At 40.2% G+C, this 20172-nt stretch overlaps 1 protein-coding gene across 2 annotated transcripts in view; it reads left to right on the top strand.

Annotated features, from left to right (window-relative positions):
* fkbp15b (FKBP prolyl isomerase family member 15b) overlaps positions 1-19467 on the top strand; it is a 30038-nt gene extending 10571 nt beyond the window's left edge. The window contains exons 9-30 of one of the 2 annotated variants that reach the window (XM_006802544.2): positions 616-759; positions 867-1009; positions 1088-1136; positions 1220-1336; positions 3539-3632; positions 3707-3807; positions 3917-3986; positions 4099-4208; positions 4306-4404; positions 4492-4586; positions 6125-6227; positions 7660-7692; positions 8185-8356; positions 10957-11093; positions 11212-11367; positions 11470-11622; positions 11877-11969; positions 12721-12834; positions 15235-15342; positions 16724-17388; positions 18639-18747; positions 18913-19467. In XM_006802544.2, coding sequence (XP_006802607.2) covers positions 616-759; positions 867-1009; positions 1088-1136; positions 1220-1336; positions 3539-3632; positions 3707-3807; positions 3917-3986; positions 4099-4208; positions 4306-4404; positions 4492-4586; positions 6125-6227; positions 7660-7692; positions 8185-8356; positions 10957-11093; positions 11212-11367; positions 11470-11622; positions 11877-11969; positions 12721-12834; positions 15235-15342; positions 16724-17388; positions 18639-18747; positions 18913-18990 — 2943 coding nt within the window. In that variant the 3' untranslated portion in view covers positions 18991-19467. The remainder of the gene's footprint in view (positions 1-615; positions 760-866; positions 1010-1087; positions 1137-1219; positions 1337-3538; positions 3633-3706; positions 3808-3916; positions 3987-4098; positions 4209-4305; positions 4405-4491; positions 4587-6124; positions 6228-7659; positions 7693-8184; positions 8357-10956; positions 11094-11211; positions 11368-11469; positions 11623-11876; positions 11970-12720; positions 12835-15234; positions 15343-16723; positions 17389-18638; positions 18748-18912) is intronic. The other variant, XM_006802545.2, reaches the window with a different exon arrangement.
* The last annotated feature ends 705 nt before the right edge of the window (positions 19468-20172 follow it).

Below are 20172 nucleotides of genomic sequence, written 5' to 3'. Positions count from 1 at the left end.
ATTTGGCAAGCTAACAAAACACTGTCAAAAGCAACATTAGAGGCTTCTATTCTTATGTTATAGATTGTAACCTGCACTGTGCTTAGAGCCGTTTGTTTCTCACTTAGAGAGACTACAGCACACATTCTTCACTGTCCAGACTGTTAGTCAACCAAGAAAGTTGGAGAATGCCTCATTTTTAAAGATATGTTACAGTTCATTCACTCATTAAAAATAAAAAGCACATAATACATGAAACGACTTAGCTGCTGCCTGCTTAAATGACAAAAGCCAATATTACATTCTCACATTAGGTTTGATATGAATTTGTTTTACAATGCTGGGGTCGTAAATGAGACCAGTGGATTAGCCTTTTAGGCTCACCTTAACTTATGATGCTGTTGATTAAATAAATAGAATTTGCAGTTTATTAAATCATCACTTATTTATATTTGCTTTTGTGTTGTGTCTCTCCTGCATTTCTAATCATCCACAAATGCTACAGTTGCTTTTGAAAGGTTCTAGCATAGCTTTAAATCAGGTGTGTGAGCACTGAGATTGTGCTGTTTATCACTCTTCTGTTGCTATTATGTTATTACCTCATCATCTCTTTCCTCTTCCTCGCTGTATGCACAGGGCTGGGAGGAAGGGATGCTGGGGATGAAGAAGGCAGGCCGTCGTCTCATTGTCATCCCACCCGATCTAGCTTACGGATCTAAGGGTGTCCCTAACCGTGTCCCGGCTAACAGCACTCTTATCTTTGAAGCAGAGCTTCGACGGGTAACATCCGCTGCACAAAACATCTCCATCATCTGCTTGTATCTGTTTAGAAAGTTCAACCACTTTCTGAAATATTAGAAGCTTATTGAGCTTGTTTTGTGGTTTAGGTCAAATTCTCAAAGGACAGTGGCTCTGATCGGGCGAGTGCTGGCTCCAGAGACTCTGCTGCTCCTTCCCCAGCCCTCAGTATTGAAAATCTGGTCCCAGAGCCCTCAGCACAGGCCCCCTCTTCAGGTTCAGGAAGACCAGGGTAAGATTAAACCTGATAAAATCGTTAGCACTATTATTCTAAACTGTTTTTCTCACAGTAGCTGATTTGTCTTCCCAGGGAGCCACCACTTCGTACAAAGTCAAACTCTCTGAGTGAGCAGCTGGCTGTAAGCAAGCACCTCATTTTGTGCTTTTTGTATTCATTTGTTTTGGTGCTGTGACGATTGGAGCTGCTGTTCTCCAATTTCAGAATCCAGATGCTACTAAAGCCAAACTGATTTCTCGGATGGCAAAAATGGGCCAGCCCATGCTGCCGTTTCTGACAGGAGCGGCCAGCCAGCCTGAATCCAGCGACTCTGAGCTTGAGGTCAGTATCTTGTCGTGTGTACTGGTTTAGCATTTTCCTGTTGTCAAGAACCTAAATATTACTGCCCTTGTATCCAAAGCCTGATAAACTTTATTCCTGTACCTGTAGATCATTTTAAACCCACACGTGCTTAAAATACTCTCCAGAAAATGTACCTGAATCCTGCAGCTAAGCCTGGTTTAGTGTATTTTTAGGTATTTCTTTAAAAAGATTTCTATCTTTGGAAATGACCGCCGCCCTCCTGTAAGGCCGGTATAATGTTTGTAGCTGTAGTCCACGAGGTAGAGCAGGGCATCCACTAATTGGAAAGTTGGTGTTTAAATCCCTGCCTGCTCCAGTCTCCACACAAGCACCGCTGGACAAGATGCTAACCCAGTGCTCTACAATGGATGGAAAACACTTGCTGCCAGTATGCTGGGGTTCTTACTGGTGGATGGGAGGGTTGCTTCTTCATGTTTTCAGGTCGTGGATGGGTCCTGACTGTCGTTTGCACTTTATTTACTATTATTAGGTAGAGGTGGGAATCACCATACATCCCACGATACGATATTATCACAATACTTAACGCACGATACGATATTATTGCAATTTTTAAAAATATTTTGTGATATCCAGATTCTGTACATAAAGGTAAACTTTATCAATATTCATTTTCTCTAATATCAAAGTCTCACACTCAGTCTTTCTCTCGTTTCAGTTTTATTGTTGACAAACTGAACGGTTTGTATTACAGTCTAGTCCAACTTAACTGAATCAACCATCTGGTACAATTATAGCTATTCTGAACTATGCAGTTTATGAAAACTATGCAGCCCCTTCAGCAACTGAAGAATTTGAAAGTAAATTAAAACAAAATGTAATTTTACATTAAATAAAAAAGTTTTAAACTTAATTAAAATAAAACATGTCTTAAATTAAAATAAGTAAACTGTCATGTTTATTGCTGCCAAAAACAAGTGAAACACATTTGGACAGTGAAGGAATGTCAGGATTCTTGCTCAGAAAAAGGATCAACATGCTCTGAAGTCAGAGCACAAAAACCTTTTTGTAACAAAATATCGATTTCTGCTGTCCCTGTATCGATACATTATTAGCAAACAAAATATCATGATGCTACACAGTATCGATTTTTTCCCCCACCCCTATTATTAGGGTTGTTATTAGAAGTATTAGTGTTATTAGCAGTACCTGCTTTAAAAGACTTGGTGTTTAAGCTTCCCAGGACAGGCCGGCCTTCATGGTTTTTTTCGTATGCAGAAATTTATGGTAAAAACTTCATGTCAGGAAGTCCCTGAGATTGTTCCTTGGCTCTCACAGCTGATTTAGATTAGGAGGCTATTTTCTGTAAAAAAAAACAAAAACAAAGGAAAATTAGCCCAGTGCTTTAATTGTTTAACTTTGTCTGTACAAAACCCACAAACACTGTATATGGAATAAAATGGCTCCTAGCTTAGGTTTTCACAAAAGATGAAACTGTTTTATATTGTATGTATATTTCTTGTTACATTTAAAGTGGCATCTGAGTGAAATGTGGATCAGCTGGCCACACTGTCCCAAAACACAACTGTACTTCATACTGTTGTGCGTCTGTGTGTCTCCATGGATGTGCACAAACACAAATGTTTGGATGTTTTTATGTTTGTAAAACATTTACATGTTTCCCCTTTATTAATGATATTTAAAACATTTATATGGTTAAAATAGTGTTTGATGTTTGTCTTTAGCAATAGAAAACAGTGTGTATGAGTCATTAAATTTCAGGTTAGATTGTTTTTACAAAACCGTGATTGTAACCATATTTTTTAATATGACTAATAATGAATAACTAATAATAAGTATCTTTGTATATATATATTCATACATTTAGAATGCTCTTAACACTTTGTCTTTATTGACTTTTGTTGATTAATATGGTCGGTGGCTGTAGAGGTGTGTGGGATTATTACACTGTCTTATGCTCTTAAATTAAATTTAGTTAAACAGGAAACTAGCATTGCATTTTTCAAAGCTGTGGACATTACCAGACAGCAGAGCCAAAGAGGAAAACTTCAATTGCAGTGGTGCTCGACATGTCCTTAAATCGAATCCAAGTCTAAAAGAAAAATGATGAGATTAATGCATCTCTTTCACATGAAAATATGACACAAAATGTTTTCTGGCATCATCATTGGTGAGTTGACACTGCTGTGCATTTATCTCCAGGACACCAGTGGCAGCAGAGCAAAGGATCATCCCGTAGTTTCATCTCCGGTGCCGATCACCACTGCTCCTGCAGCTCCTGCAGCTGCTGCACACGGTAAACTTCTTGTCCTTACTCATCCGTCAGTTCTCTCTTCCTGCATCTGTAAAATTTCAGTGTTTTTCTTGCAGTACATCCTCATCCTCATGCTCCTCCCACCTCCGCCTTACTTCCTGTTATGAGCACTGTGACAGCACAGCCTGGACTGCCAACCAGCAGCCACGCGTTCCAGGTGTAGCATCGCCACTGTTTGTACTAACTTAATATTTTTTAATACATGTTGGAAGTGTGTGTTTATGTCAGTGCATGACATTATTTCAAAGCCTTGCTCCTACACACAGACTCCTCTAGCTCCATCTCCACTGCAGCCTGTGGGCCAGGTCTACCCTGCACCAGCTGTCCCATACATGGGTAGGATTCAACCACCAGGAAGCCACTAGTTCATTTGATGACCTCATGATAATAATGCTGGATGCAATGGTTCCAAATGACACACCGTTGTGTGCTGCTGTTGTTTCTCAAGGCTCTGGGGATGTGACTTCCTTCTTGATGACTGAGGCCAGACAGCATAACACCGAGATTCGCTTAGCTGTTGGAAAAGTAGGCGATAAAGTGGATCAGCTGGCTTCAAAGGTACACTCTGAAATGGTACAAAATCATTAAGCAGCTTTAATGCAAAGCAGAAACATTTGATTTGGTTTTTTTTCTTCTTTCCTCAAAATCTTAACAGATCGATGATCTTCAAAGGCAGGGGGGCCTTTCCACGGGTTTGTCGTCTGTGTCGATGGAAACCTCCATGATCTTACACAATATCCAAAGAATTGTTCAGGTACATGCATCAGCAGCGCAGTGCTTTATAGAGGCATTGTTAAACCCCCCCATCTGCAGCTGTTCTGAGCACTTTTTCTGCTTTCAGGAAAATGAGTGTTTAAAAAAGGAAGTGTTTGAGAAAAGTTCTCGCATTGAGGAGCAAAACCGTAAGATCGGAGATCTCATCAACCAGAACCAGAGGTGAGTATTGTGTATTTTGTTGTACAGTTATTTTATTTTCAAATTTAATTTATATATTTTATTTTATTTTATTCTTTCCCAGTTAAATTCACCCTTCATTCTAATTTGTGTTGTACAGTTATTTCATTTTTAACTTTCATTTTTATATTTTATTTTATTTTATTCCTCCCTAGTTAAATTTACCCTTTTTAATTTTCATATTTATTTCCTATCTTATTCATAGCCTTTTCTTTGTTTTTCTTTAGGTCACGAGCAGTTGTCTAAGCATTTCACTGCAGATCGTACTGTGTATGACTGTATGTGACAAATAAAATTTGAATTTTTGAATTTGAGTTGAAAGAATTAAGAATTACGCACAGATACGGGGCAGCCTAAAGGACAAAAAGCCTAAAGTCTCTTTCAGATGTTCAGATTCTTATTCCTTGCACAGTGCCATCAGGGATCTTGGCAGTAAAATTCAGAGATTTTATAGACTCTGAATTTTGAAGCCTGTTAAGTGTGTGGCTGCTTGATTTACCATTGTTTGTTAATACAGGCACAATGTGGAAGCAGCTGAAATGCTAACATTAAGATAAATTCCTTGATGCTGCAGTTGTTGTGAAACTTTATAGAAACAGCAGAAACATTAACAGTTTAAAACATTTTTTTGTACCAGGCTGTAATTCAGGCTTTTTAGTGACATAAGTAGTAGAGGTGGGAATCACCATACATCCCACGATACGATATTATCACAATACTTAACGCACGATACGATATTATTGCGATTTTTAAAAAACAATATTTTGCGATATTCAGATTCTGTACATAAAGGTAAACTTTATCAATATTCATTTTCTCTAATATCAAAGTCTCACACTCAGTCTTTCTCTCATTTCAGTTTGATTGTTGACAAACTGAACGGTTTGTATTACAGTCTAGTCCAACTTAACTGAATCAACCATCTGGTACAATTATAGCTATTCTGAACTATGCAGTTTATGAAAACTATGCAGCCCCTTCAGCAACTGAAGAATTTGAAAGTAAATTAAAACAAAATATAATTTTACATTAAATAAAAAAGTTTTAAACTTAATTAAAATAAAACATGTCTTAAATTAAAATAAGTAAACTGTCATGTTTATTAAACACATTTGGACAGTGAAGGAATGTCAGGATTCTTGCTCAGAAAAAGGATCAACATGCTCTGAAGTCAGAGCACAAAAACCTTTTTGTAACAAAATATCGATTTCTGCTGTCCCTGTATCCATACATTAGTAGCAAACAAAATATCACAATACTACACAGTATCGATTTTTTCCCCACCCCTAATAAGCCTGGATATTCTGTCAATACCAGCGAGTTTTAGTGTAATGCAGTTTTTAACAGTTCAGAATGGGTTGCTTCTAGTTCTAATGTTTAATTGTCTCTCTGTCACGTTGTAATTTGATCTTAACAGTAACCTAGCAGTCCCATATAGCCTAATGAAAGCACGAGGGAGTCTTTGAGCCTGAGTGTGCTTGATGCAGACGTGTGAACGGGGTGGTGCTGTGATTTTTCAGGTACATGGAGCAGAGTCACCTGATGCTGGAACAGAGGAATGACTCCCTCAAGTCGTCCAGTGAACAGAACCAGGCGAGACTGCTGCAGGCTGAGCAGGACAAAGTGAGTCGTTTGGTATTTTTGGTCTTTAATGAATCAAATAAGGCTGTTGGCTAAGTTTTGGATGTTTGTGGTGACAGACTTCCCTTTTAGTGAGAGGACTAAGAACTTAACAGGACATGTGTTGGACTTAGTGGTCACATGCAGCGTATTACAGAGTCTGCTGATTTTGTGGCAGGCGGCTGCGGGTCTTCACAACTGAGATTTAAGGTTTTTTTTTAATGTCGCTCATTATTAAGAAATAACAAAGTGAAACATTCTTGAACATTCTGGCATTTCTGATTTCTACCTTTGGAATATTTACTAAGATTAAGTTTCATTGGCTCCTTTTTCCTTCGAAGACACAAAAAATGTTTGAAGTAAACCAAAGTAGAAAAGTCATCTTTATTTCAGTGTAACTGTGTTGCCATTTATTTTCTTTATTCAGTGGTAATACAGATATATGTAGAGACTATTGGAGTGTGTACTATGAACAAATAAACAGGAAAGTTATATAATTATATAATTAATTAAAGTCTTTAATTATTGGATCAGTATTTGACCCACTGCTCTTTATTCTGTATCTTTATAAAACATTAGAAACTTAATTTGTAACTTTTTAAAATGTTTGATGTGCTTTGTAACTACTTTGTTCGTATTCAATGTGCGGTTTTCGTTATTTGTCGTCTGCCCTGCCTGACTGACTGAGTAATGTACTCACACCACAGGTTGTGTTACTTTTGTGTTAGATAGCCATGACTCTGGACACGCTTCATTCCTATCATAAAGGTTTTCAGAAGAATCAGATTGTGACAAAGAGGACTTTCCCTCTCTGTGTGCTCGGCATTTTACTCCAGTGGAAAATAGCAATTCCCATCCCGTATGCCAAAATTGAAAAACATTAAGTAGGAGGTTAGAAAAGCGCACAATAAACTGTTCATATCTAAGCTGTGATGTATTTAAACACGAGTCAAATCATTCGTTCTACAGTTAAAACAAAAATTACTGTGCAGTACCTCTGGAAGAGTGGTGGCTGTAGTAGTTAATGAAAAGTTAATATAGTTCATACAAGATCAACAGATTCCACAGAAAGTTCAGGAGGGAGGCACTGATTGATTTCCATGGAGTGTAGTTGTGATTTTTTTGTTGTTTTTGTTCTTAAAACCTGAGAATAAATGTTGGTTAAACTGTTTTGGAGTTTATTTGTGATTTTGTATTTAAGTTGCTTATTAAGTGTACAAAGAGTGTGGTGTAAGCTTTAATAACGTGGCGTATTTGCTGATTCCAGCCTTCTTATTGTGCTCCTATAGTTTGTACACTTGTGTGTCGCCAGAAGCTTGTTTGTAGTTTGGACTTGGTTAAAGGTTTGCTATCTGCTGATTCCACTCTTTTCCAAATGCTCTTTTCATTGTGCTGCTCTGAGGAAAAACTCCTATTCACTGCTCTCTCTTCTCAGCATCCTCTGCCTCTGGACCTGGGCTCTGGCCAGGTGAGCCTGTTTCCTCTGTGTAGTGCCATCAGACTGGGGTCAGCTAGAATCTGTAGAATAAGAAAAAGCATCTAGAATTATAATCGATGTTTAAATTACAGGAAGTTGTTTTGTTGTTATGCTGTAAGAGAGCGCAGCTGAAAAAAATCCCGAGACTAAATCGTCATTGCAGACCAGAAAGCACATAATTTAGCACAAAGAACTGTGAGAAGCTCCTATTTGATCCCAGTCTGACTGCAGCCACTGGATCACCCTTTTCCATCATCCTTCACTGGCACCTCAACTAACCTTATTTCTTTTTTTGTCCTTCTGCTTCCTTTTCATCAATCAGCACTCACCATTTTCCTTCCACAGGGACACACTGCTAGCACCAGCAGACACTCATCCAGGCTTGTTTCTATGTCGTTCCACCATCTCTGTGGCTTTTATTTTGATATAGTGCCACCAGTGCATCTTCCCCTCTCACCTCTCGCCTCTCGCCAACTCCCCCAGGTTCGTCTAACAGAGGACCTGGCTTCAGCGGCAGCGCGGGTGTCTCAGCTGCAGCTGGAAGCTTCAGCTCACCAGCAGAAGGCCGCGGAGCTGCAGGGTAAACTGAGCACAGCGCTGCAGGACGGAGAGAGCCGCTGCCAGCGCGTCGCTGCCCTGGAAGCACAGCTGGAAGGTAATTGTGTGCTCAGTTTAAATATACTGTTCCTGATAATTATAAGAAACATTATAAAAAAATTGTGCTTTTTTATGAATATCAGAATTTTCATTTTTTCGGTGCTGCAATCAGAGAGATGCAATCAATACAGAGTCTACCTCCACAGATATTATATCTATTTTATTAGTCAAAGGAGCTTGCAAAGAAAAGCGTCTGGACTTCTTTAATGATTTTTAAAACGATGACCTGGATGACTGAGAACCTTCACAGACATCTATTTTATTAATTTCACATCATTTCCCAACATCTCAAAGTGCCTGATATTGTAAGGTAATGAGATTACAATTAGCTGAATGCAGTGGAAACATATGTACAATAAACCTCAGTAAAATGAGCTCAACAAAATCCAGCTGCCAAAGAATGAAAGTTTCATTCATGTCTCTCTAAAACATCTTCAACAGAAAAACACAGCGATGATTTACGCAGGTTTAACTGCTTCTTTGTCCTGTTGTTTAAACTTAGAGCAGCTGATGCTGAAGCAAGACATGTTGGACATATTAGACATAACATGGAAGGATACGACTAATCAAATGTACAAATCCTTTTATCGGATGAATACATTTCATACAATTTGAAAGTGAAGAAGCAAAAACAGGTTTGAGCGCCTCGAGAGAGCGAACAAACTCATAAATTTGACTAAATCTTCATCATCATTAGGTCTACTATTAAACTTTCCCCAAACGTTTTCCTAACAATCTGTCTGAATCTGAAATTGTCTGACTTAAAGCAGAAGATTTTTTTCTTTAACATAACTGTTCCTTCACATTATTATGACAGTTAACAGGAATAGTTGAGGTCACACAGACGCTGAAATCAGGAAATCAAAAACTGTTTTACTGCAAAACTTACAGCAGCCACACAGAACGAAGCCTGTCCTGTATCCTCATAACGTTTAGCACCAGAAGTTTACAAATGGCAGCACGGTGGTTAGCACTTTTGTTGCCCCACAATATGAAGAGACTGGGTTAGAATCCTTTCTGTGTGGTGTTTGGATGTTCCCTGTTTGTGTGGGTTCTCTCCGGGTACTCGGGCTTCCTCCTGCAGTCCAAAGACGCGCAGCTAATGGGGTTAGGCTAATCGCTAATCTGGCTGTCTCTGTGACCTGCAACAGACAGATGTCATGGGGATGGAAGGAGGCTGACCTGTCCAGGGTGTATCTGACTTCTCCGCCCCTCCCCCCCATCCATCCATCCATCCATCCATCCATCCATCCATGGATGCATCCATCCATCCATCCATCCATCCATCCATCCATCCATCCATGGATGCATCCATCCATGGATGCATCCATCCATGGATGCATCCATCCATCCATCCATCCATCCATGGATCCATCCATCCATCCATCCATCCATCCATCCATGGATCCATCCATCCATCCATCCATCCATGGATCCATCCATCCATCCATCCATCCATGGATCCATCCATCCATCCATCCATCCATGGATCCATCCATCCATCCATCCATCCATGGATCCATCCATCCATCCATCCATCCATGGATCCATCCATCCATCCATCCATGGATGCATCCATCCATCCATCCCATCCATCCATGGATGCATCCATCCATCCATCCCATCCATCCATGGATGCATCCATCCCATCCATCCATGGATCCATCCATGGATCCATCCATCCATGGATGCATCCATCCCATCGATGCATCCATCCCATCCATCCATGGATGCATCCATCCCATCCATCCATGGATGCATCCATCCCATCCATCCATGGATGCATCCATCCCATCCATCCATGGATGCATCCATCCCATCCATCCATGGATGCATCCATCCCATCCATCCCATCCATCCCATCCATGGATGCATCCATCCCATCCATCCCATCCATCCGATGCATCCATCCCATCCATCCGATGCATCCATCCCATCCATCCCATCCATCCGATGCATCCATCCCATCCATCCCATCCATCCCATCCATCCGATGCATCCATCCCATCCATCCCATCCATCCGATGCATCCATCCCATCCATCCATGGATGCATCCATCCCATCCATCCATGGATGCATCCATCCCATCCATCCATGGATGCATCCATCCCATCCATCCATGGATGCATCCATCCCATCCATCCATGGATGCATGGATGGATAGTTTTGAATATTTTAATTCTCTTTGAATTCTTCATTCTCAACGAATGCCTTAATGGTATGCTCTCTCTACTCTCGACCATGCAGGGAGCTCACGCTTTCCCTTCTTGCTGAAATGGAGAGCAGCCTCACAGTGTCCTTGTGGTGGTTTGGAAAGTTCTGTCCATGTCTTAAAACTTGTCTTTCCCTGTAAACGTGCGGCCAGAGCTAACCGACCACACAAATAATTTCCCTTCCAACATCTGAGCTACGAATGTTACTTTAACAAAAACGTTTGATTTAAAAAAATATGCATGTGTGACTTTAGCAACAAGAAAATCAAGGCAACCCTGTGTAAGAACATCTAGTGCCTGGTACATGAAGAGCAAAGGAGAAGATGTCAGACTATTTTTTGAAAAATGGACCGGACTAACCATCTGTGTGTTCATGTGTTTCAGAGCTGAAGGAGGAGGCAGAGAGGGTTCAGACTCAGCACCGCTCAGAGAAACAAAGACGCAAAGAGACGGAGCTGAAAGTGAACACCATGGAAGAGGAGCTGCAGGACCTGAAGACTGACAAGGAGAGCCTAGAACGAGTAGGTGGATTTCATTCTTTTGTGAATGAATTACAGCAATACCCAGTCACCATGGAAACAAAAGGTTTTCTTTAAATCAAAAAGGGATGTCTGACAAAAAGGTTTGCCTCACATTTAGGCACTTTCAGAAAGAAAGAAGAAATGGCAGGTGGAGCGTCAGCGTCGGGACGAGGAGGTGGAGGAGCTCCGCAAGAGCAGCCAGCAGCAGCTGGACAACCTCCGAGCTCAACTTCGCAAGGCCAGGACCAGCAGTGACAACGCTGCATCAGAACAGGTCACATCTCTGCATCCAGCCCGAGGGCGATCACATCGTCTAAATCGAAAGATCAACAGAGTGTTTTGTGAACATTAACGTTGCTTTACATGCTTGTTGCAGCTGTCTCAGCTGCAGGCGGAGCTCGAGCAGGAATGGAAGGGCAAATGTTCCCAGATGTTGGCTTCAGCTAAAGAGCAGCACAGCAGAGAGGTGGCTGAACTGACAGAGCAGCGAGAGGCTCTGCAGGACAAGTTAACCCAGCTGCAGGAAAAGGTGCATGAGATCGTGCTCTCATATGTTCATTTTACGCCCTTTGGCACTTCGAGCACTTAGCAAACATTCCACATATATAATATAATATAATATAATATAATATAATATAATATAATACTACCACGTTTCATTACTGCGGTGTCCTGGGCCACTCAGCAGTAGTTTCTTCAATTGTTCACTTTAAAGTTGAGAAAGTTTATATTGGGACACGAACACGTTACATGTTGTTGTTGAATCATGTTTGCTGTCACTAGTTTTCAGCTCTGAAGCAACTGAGAGACTCAGAAGAACAAAGTCTGCTGCAGCAACACAAGCATTATGAGGAGTTGCACGCTCTTCAGGAAAAAGTAAGATGGATGACTGCATTTAACTCATCTTGTCTAACAAGATTAAATATTTATTATTAGCTGGGAATGCATTTTTTCAGCGACGTCACTACCCAGGAATATTTAGCCCTTTAGCACGGAGACTGTGCCTAAGCTGGAGCCAAATCTTGACATTTTCGCCTGAGCAAAAAGCAGAGCTACACAGAATCCTGATGTTAAAGGTGATGTTAATAAGTGTGGCGGGGACTCCTCTGTTAGTTTCTCTGGGAAGTAACTGATAAATGTCTGTTATGACTGATTAAAATAAGATAAGAAGACTTTATTTATCCTGAGGGAAATTGTTTTGTACACATGCTCAGTGCAGCGAGAGAGACAGAGGAACAGAGGAATAAGATACAATATGTACAATAGAATACAAGTATACAGTAGGATAGTGCAGAATATAAGATGAAATAACTGTAACAAGTAACAATATAACTAAATCCTGAAGCTTATCAGTGCAGGTGATTTTTAAAGTGACAGTATTGTGCAAATGGATAAAAGAGTAGCAGCGTATGATGCGAGATGAAACAAACATTCAATGAAAAACTGTTGGTGATACTGCACCATCTGAATGACAGAATAGCTTTGTTATTAATCCTCAAGAAAATCACCTACAGAGTGAGGAGTCGTCGTAAGGATCATCATGGAGGCGTGCATGGGGTGGGAGGGGTTACAACCACACCTTTGTGATTTACATTACATATATTTATGTCATGTTATTCCCTTCAAGTACACAGCGTTGGAGCAGCAGGGAGCAACTGTAAGACAGAAGCTGCAAAGACGAGTGGCAGAACTGGAGAGCAAACTGGAAGAGCAGGAGGATTCTGGAGACACTGCAGCAGAGGTGAGACGTACATGAGATCTTTCAAACAGAACAATTAATAGAAGGTGCAGCGCAGCCTTTGTCTTCATCTGTCACTTTAAGAAGCTGTTTAGCTGATAGAAACCACAGAATGAAAATCAGAGATGATCAGCAGCAGCTCATTAATGCCTCCAGATGCCAGTGCAGGGTGGTGTGGCGAATCCACTTACCCAAAAAAATGGATCGGACATCAGTTGTAGAAACGATAGTCTTTATATAAGGCTTCAAAAAGGGGAATGTACAACAAAAAAACTTCTCGACATCAGAGCAACATAATGGCTTCCCGAAACTTTCTTTGCTAGCTAAAACCCGGAGTAACTTTCGTCTACCACAAAGGATTCTGGGAAACACAGTTTTCTAATGAAAATACCTGTTAAATGCTCCCCTTTAGCAGAAAATTAAATCTATAATTAACAGCTCTCACTAAACATGTGACTAACACTTAAATCACTTACAAAATAACCAAAATGCTGTTATCAAACAATAAACTGCAATAAAGTTACAACACAGGGTGCTTTCGTCTTAGTTTTCAGCTTGTTTTCCATAAGACGAGGCTGCCTGATGTTTCCAATCCAGTACTGGTTTCTGATGTTGAGTCTGTCATGTTAAATATAGGTTGAACCCACTTTAAAACCATTTCTTATTTATTATATTGACGTGTTGAGAGATACTTTCAAGTGTATCTAGTAACTTTACCCACGCAACATGTACATTATAGAAAATGTTTGGCAGGAATTTGACTTTTTTTTAAGGGAAACTTCTTAATGTACAATTTAACAAACACAAAAAAAGCTGAGATTTAAATGTAAATATAAGCAGAATCCAGTGATTTGTCATAACACACAGAAAGTTATGGTAAAAAATAATTCCCATATAAAGTAAATGGTTTACGGTTTGGTTTATGAAACAAGTCTTTTAGAAGTAAAGTTGGGGAAAGGTCCCAGACTTTGAGAGGCTGTGTGGGCACATAGTTCAACAGTTTAAAAATAATATTTCTACATGCACAACTGTAAAGTATTGGCTGGTTTTATAATATATGTTACAGAATATCAGTAAAAGAATCAGAGAATCTTGAGCAGTGTCTGTACGCACGGCACAAAAAACCTGTATCGAACATTGATGATGTTCAGATGCTGAGACAGGACTGCACTGAAAGCAGACACGACTCTGCTGTGGAGAACACGGCATCACACAACAAAGACGAAAGCAATCACATGAAGATGCCAGCTTCTCTGGGCCTGGACTCTTTCACTTCTGTCAGTCTCCTGTCGCCTCTGTCACACTTGCCCCACTGAATGATATATCTGTATATATGTGTGAGTAATGTTTGATTTCATCCAGATGTTTTGCGTATTTCAGCAAGACAGTCGCAGACCTCATTCTGACCTGTGTGGTAGCATCGTGGCTCTGTGTCGAGTCCTAACATGATATATATGCTTATATAGAAACATTTTGGCCATTATGAAAAGCTTTAAGCTGCTGAGCAGGTAAAATCTGGAAAATCTGTCCTGGTAAAATAAAATTATTAAAATCTTCCTGGCATGAGGTCGACATTTATATTTAACAGAATCTCTTATATATGTTCAGAGGCCGAATTATAACCTAATTTGATTTAAATGACAGTTTTTCACAGGTTTGTATCATAAATAATGCTTCAGTAAATTCATTTTCTCATTTTGTTTTCTATGTAGAACGACACAAATATCTCCATCTTTTTTATGAGAAGCCAACAGTTAGGACAGCAGGTTTCTCTGAGAAATCAGTCTAAGGAGCTGAGACACAAAAACAAGTTTCTTCTTTTTAAGTCGTGACCTAGATGACTGAGAACCTTCAGACGTATCTGAGACATCAGGTTCAACAGGAAGTCAAAGTGCTGATTTGCACCATAGTCATGGTTGCTTAAAGCTTCGGTCAGAGCAGTGATGGCTCTGCAGCTCCTGTAAAATCAAACATCATTAGATGAAATGTGATGAGTGAAGATAATGAATAATATAGAAAAATGGAGTGAGGAGCATGAAATACAGGATTATGTTCACGCTCCTTTAAACTGAGACAGCACGACCGATCATCATAACCTTTGTAGTACGCTCTGATCGATCAACAGTAGGTCTGATTTTGGGACGTAGAGTTTCTTCTTCTATGATTTAGTCCTAAAAATACCAAACACGTGTTCTCACTCATAATCAGCGGGTTTACTAGTGTGGGTACACATCATGGATCACAGCTGGTAAATGGACGGGTTCTTATATAGCGCTTTTCTACTCTGAGCACTCAAAGCGCTTATCAATAAGCTGAAGTAAAAGTTTGCGCATTAGTGTGATGCTGTGTGAAGTCTAAGACCAGTGCATGCTGGGACATTACTCATCATTTGTGTTCTTATAGGTGAAGCGTGTGATGAACGGAGTGTTCCACTCACTGCGAGGGGAGTTTGATCTCACTGAATCCTACACCGGCCAGGCTGTGCTGGGGGTCATTGTCTCTACCATTAAGGTAAAATCCTTTTGAAGCGATCAGGAGCCTCACAGCAGTCGAGTGTCAGTCGTAGCGCCTTTATTCTAAAACACTTCCACTGCTTCGGCAGCTTATGTTCAACCAGGAAGCCAGCTTTGCAGCTCCTTGCCACACCACACACGCCAAGAGTTCATTAGTTCCAGTTCCTTTCACCTGTCCCCTCAGACCTCCTGGCACCGCCCCCCCGTGAGCTTACTGTACCACCCCCCCACTGCAGCAGAGCCAGAGACCACACCTTTCTTTTTTATATGCAGCCTTTGTGCAGAAATTCAGAGTTCTTAAATGTTTGGACTAATCGGCACATCTTTTGGTGTCTTACATCACCACAGGTGGAAAGACACTGTTCATTTATCCATATTGTACAATCACAGCCCTCATCTCATGATAATGGAAGTGTTTGACTGGCATTTGGGTTTGAATCACAGAATTCTGGAACCAGCCGTTAACCCTTTAAAACCGGTCAGAGCTGCACGCTCCGTTTTGCGTAACTATTTTTAAATCTCGGTAGCTCTGCAACCACGTGAGCTAGCGCAATAATTTTTTTTGCATATGAAACCGGAGGAGTTGTACTTACATCTTATGCCATCAGCTTGTCCTCTGTCACAGTTTCCTTCCACATATAGTTTTGCAAAAACTGCATAAAAAGCGCTTGCAGCAACAAAAACATAATATTCCAGAAACACGCTTTGCCGAACACTTCCTACGTCCATCAGCACGAACTATCACATGTCCGCCATGTCCTGCCCAAAACCGGAAGTGACGTCATTTTGCAGAAATGTCGTTTTTTACCATCAAGGCCTCATGAGCCTATACTGGTGTTTTTAAAAGTTATGTTTGACTTTATGACTTTCTGTGTGGTTTCTGGGATGCTTAGGACTCATATTGCACTGCTGGAAATAGTTTATTTTGATGCAGATGCTGCTTTTTTGCAAATTTGCATTATAATATTTATTTTTGTTTTTCCTGCAGTATATAAAAATTGGTGTATTTCAAAAATAAAACTATGAAGACACTCAAAATAAATTTCCTGTGGTGGGAAACTATTTTGTGCAACTTTTTTGTATTTACAGTTTTGAGGGATAAGCCTCTTAAATTTCTCTAACTAGAAATATATGTTAAAAAACAAAAACGATTTTCAATTTTTTTGTAGTTTATTGCACTTTTTTACAATTTATGTAATTACTATGCACTTAATGCAGACATATTATTAAAATTTAGGCTGTAATGGTTGTATTGATGTATATCAACTTGAAATGCTCCCAAAAATGGCTCCACAGCATGTAAAAATATAATATAAGCTCTGGCGGACTTGGTTCTATGGTAGGTCTTAAAGGGTTAATGTGGTTTTCTTTTCTTCTAGAATGTAACTCTGCAGCTCCTTAGTGCCAAAGGCGGGGCTGCAACAAGACCAATTACAAAAGAGGAGGAAACGGCGGAGGAAGAGGAGAAAGAAGAGGTTGAAAATGTGAAACAACAGGAAGAAGAACCTCACCAGAATGTGCACATAAATGGAGAGACAGAGGTCAGAAAGGAGGAGGAGGAGGAACATGTGGCTGATTCAGATTCTCATCAAGTCAGGGAGACTCGTGAGGATCAGGAAGAAGCAGCTGAGGAGACGGTGTGCGAGTCAAACACAACAACTCAGGCAGAACATTCAGAAAGCACAGATATCCATCATATCCATCCAGTTTCAACGACTGAACTCGAATCGGAAGAGCTGACAATAACGGCAGCAGCAGAGTGCGAGGTACAGGAGGAGGAGGGGCAGCGACCTGCTCCTGAAAGCTCTGCAGAAGATAAAGACACCAGCAAGTCTTTGGATCCAGATGAGCGTTCACCTGACGATGGGCAAGGTGCTGTGTCGGAAACAACCGCTGCAGTGACCAGCGAGGCATGCGTGGACAGCGTGGAGGATGATGGAGAGGATGTAGGAGAAAAAAATGCTGCTTCTCATAAAGCCTTTGGACCCCCATCCAACCCGCCTCCCCCACCGAGTGCACTTCAGGACACCTCGGGAGAGAACAGGTGAGTACAGGTCATAACGGCTGGTGGTAAAGTCACGAGTTTGATTTTGTGGCTCGGCTTGTCACAAAGCAAAAAGCCTCATCGGCCTCCCTACAGACTGGGAAGCTGCGTCCATTTTTCATACACACTTTATGGTTAATGTTATTCCAGCCAATCACAACAATGTTTCAGTAAAACTATACACACAGGACAGAGTGAACATTGATCTGTTACATGGTTGCTTTAATTGTACAAAGTCATTTCTATTATTTCATGACACATTTAATCGTTTTTTTAAACAGCAGGGCTCATGTACGTCGTCATGTGAGGACTTATAATTCGTGCTTATAAATGCGTCCTTGAATGCATCACGTTTCAAGTATTCTTTTTTTAGACTGTGGTGGCAAACAGCTGTCAGTAATACTCGAAAGTTTACCAGTGGAGCCAATGAATAATGTCACGTAAACGCATAGAGAGTGTTAAGAAGTCTTAAAGGCCAACAAAAGACTTGTAACTTGTAGGGGTGGGGGAAAAATGGATACTGTGTAGCATGGTGATATTTTGTTTGCTAATAATGTATGGATACAGGGACAGCAGAAATCGATATTTTGTTACAAAAAGGTTTTTGTGCTCTGACTTCAGAGCATGTTGATCCTTTTTCTGAGCAAGAATCCTGACATTCCTTCACTGTCCAAATGTGTTTCACTTTTCTTTGGCAGCAATAAACATGACAGTTTACTTATTTTAATTTAAGACATGTTTTATTTTAATTAAGTTTAAAACTTTTTTATTTAATGTAAAATTATATTTTGTTTTAATTTACTTTCAAATTCTTCAGTTGCTGAAGGGGCTGCATAGTTTTCATAAACTGCATAGTTCAGAATAGCTATAATTGTACCAGATGGTTGATTCAGTTAAGTTGGACTAGACTGTAATACAAACCGTTCAGTTTGTCAACAATCAAACTGAAATGAGAGAAAGACTGAGTGTGAGACTTTGATATTAGAGAAAATGAATATTGATAAAGTTTACCTTTATGTACAGAATCTGAATATCGCAAAATATTTTAAAAAATTGCAACAATATTGTATCGTGCGTTAAGTATTGTGATAATATCGTATCGTGGGATGTATGGTGATTCCCACCTCTAGTAACTTGCAACATATTTATGTCTTCATTACTGACATACCCTCCTGCTAACTAACCGCTTGTATAAACTCTATCCTGCTGCCTTTATTGCCTCGCCCCACCTCTTTCTGCTATTCTCTCAGTCTGACTGGGAGAATTGATGAGGAAAATGGAGAGGAGCCATTTTTCCAGAACACAACTCCTGCCAATCCCCCTGCAGCACCCAGCGAGGAGGAAGAGGAAGAGGAGATGGTAAGGAAGGATCTGTAGAGTTCAGGCAAAGCTCTCAGATTTGATTGAGCGCTTTTACCTCATCCCACTAAACCCAGCCCCTCCCCTGTGTTGTGTCAGAGATGTTATAGCACTTGGACACTATTTGTGATTTTCTTCTTCTTTTTGCTTCTGCTTTGTGTCCAGAGCCTAAAGGGGCGTCCACCACCTGCTCCTCTGTTTGGTGATGATGAGGATGATGATGATCTGGACTGGATGAACTGACATGGAACCAGAACACTATTAGTCTGCGTCTTTTAATTTTCAAAGCTACAAACGCTGCACGGTGTACCAGCTGTGTCTCCACGGTCGAGCCGTGAAGGTGAAAGAGATGAACGGACTGAACAGAGGACGGTCAGTGTAGCTCTGCAGCTCCGTGTGATCCTGGTCAGTGATCGGCTGCTGCAGACAAAGCAAAGCTTCAGCCTTGAAAGCCTGTAATTAGAGGAACCTAATGAAATACCTCTCTGTACTTGTTTAATAACAGTTGATGATGCAATCAGTTCAGTCGCAGATTTTAACATTGTGTAGCAGATTCACTTGCAGGAATAAATGATTTCAGACTGTACTCGCTACGTTTTTAATCACAGTTTTAAAAACTGAACTTTTACATACTTTTGTTAAGCTGATATTAATTTCAAAGAATAAATGATCAGAGACACGTGGCCTTTATTGACTCTCCTGGTTCATTGTTGTGTGTTTTACAGTTTTACTGTTAAGTAACTGTGTAAGTTCAGTCCTGGCTGTTTCAGCAACATTCACTGACGCGAACGTCATCCTTTTTATTTACATATAAAAACTATTGATTGGTTATAAGTTAAAGCATGATTACCTCTTTAGTGGCATGTCTGCCAATGACCAGGAGAGGGAGCTCTAGACCAGAGGAAAGCTACACTGCTGCTGAGTAAGCCCATCAAGCTGACGAGCAACCTGTAGGAAAATGTACGCTCGGCGTCAGATTAAGGTTTCAGTGATTAGTGAATTCAAATGTGAGAAAAGCCAAAAATTCCTAGTTTTCCTTTTTCCTCGTTTTAGTTCACATGAAGTGAACCTTTAATACATTTAGTCTGTTAGGGGGTTAATGTTAGCCTGTGCAGTGTTTTCAGTGGTCCAGCAACTTACATTTAAATCTAGTACCTTTAAATTTCATAAAAATATGGAAAGAAAAAAAAATATATATATATATATATACACATAAACATATATGTATATAAATGACTTCTTTAGTCCTTTCCAGTGGAATATAGCTGTCAATTTTCATGGGCTCATTGTTTTAAGTACAGTTAGTGACTTGTTATTTTTTCAAGGCTAACATTCTGATTCGTCCCAGCATAAAAACACGTGGGACTAATAAACTGAATCTAGCTTTTATGTTGCAAGTCCTCAGAAAAAGCATTTCTCAGCCTT

This window comes from Neolamprologus brichardi, chromosome 12 (assembly GCF_056152115.1).
Source record: "Neolamprologus brichardi isolate AB-2024 chromosome 12, ASM5615211v1, whole genome shotgun sequence".
In the NCBI taxonomy this organism is placed as follows: domain Eukaryota; kingdom Metazoa; phylum Chordata; class Actinopteri; order Cichliformes; family Cichlidae; genus Neolamprologus; species Neolamprologus brichardi.
Note: the sequence above shows the minus strand (reverse complement) of the source record. Positions and strands in the feature narration are given on the sequence as shown.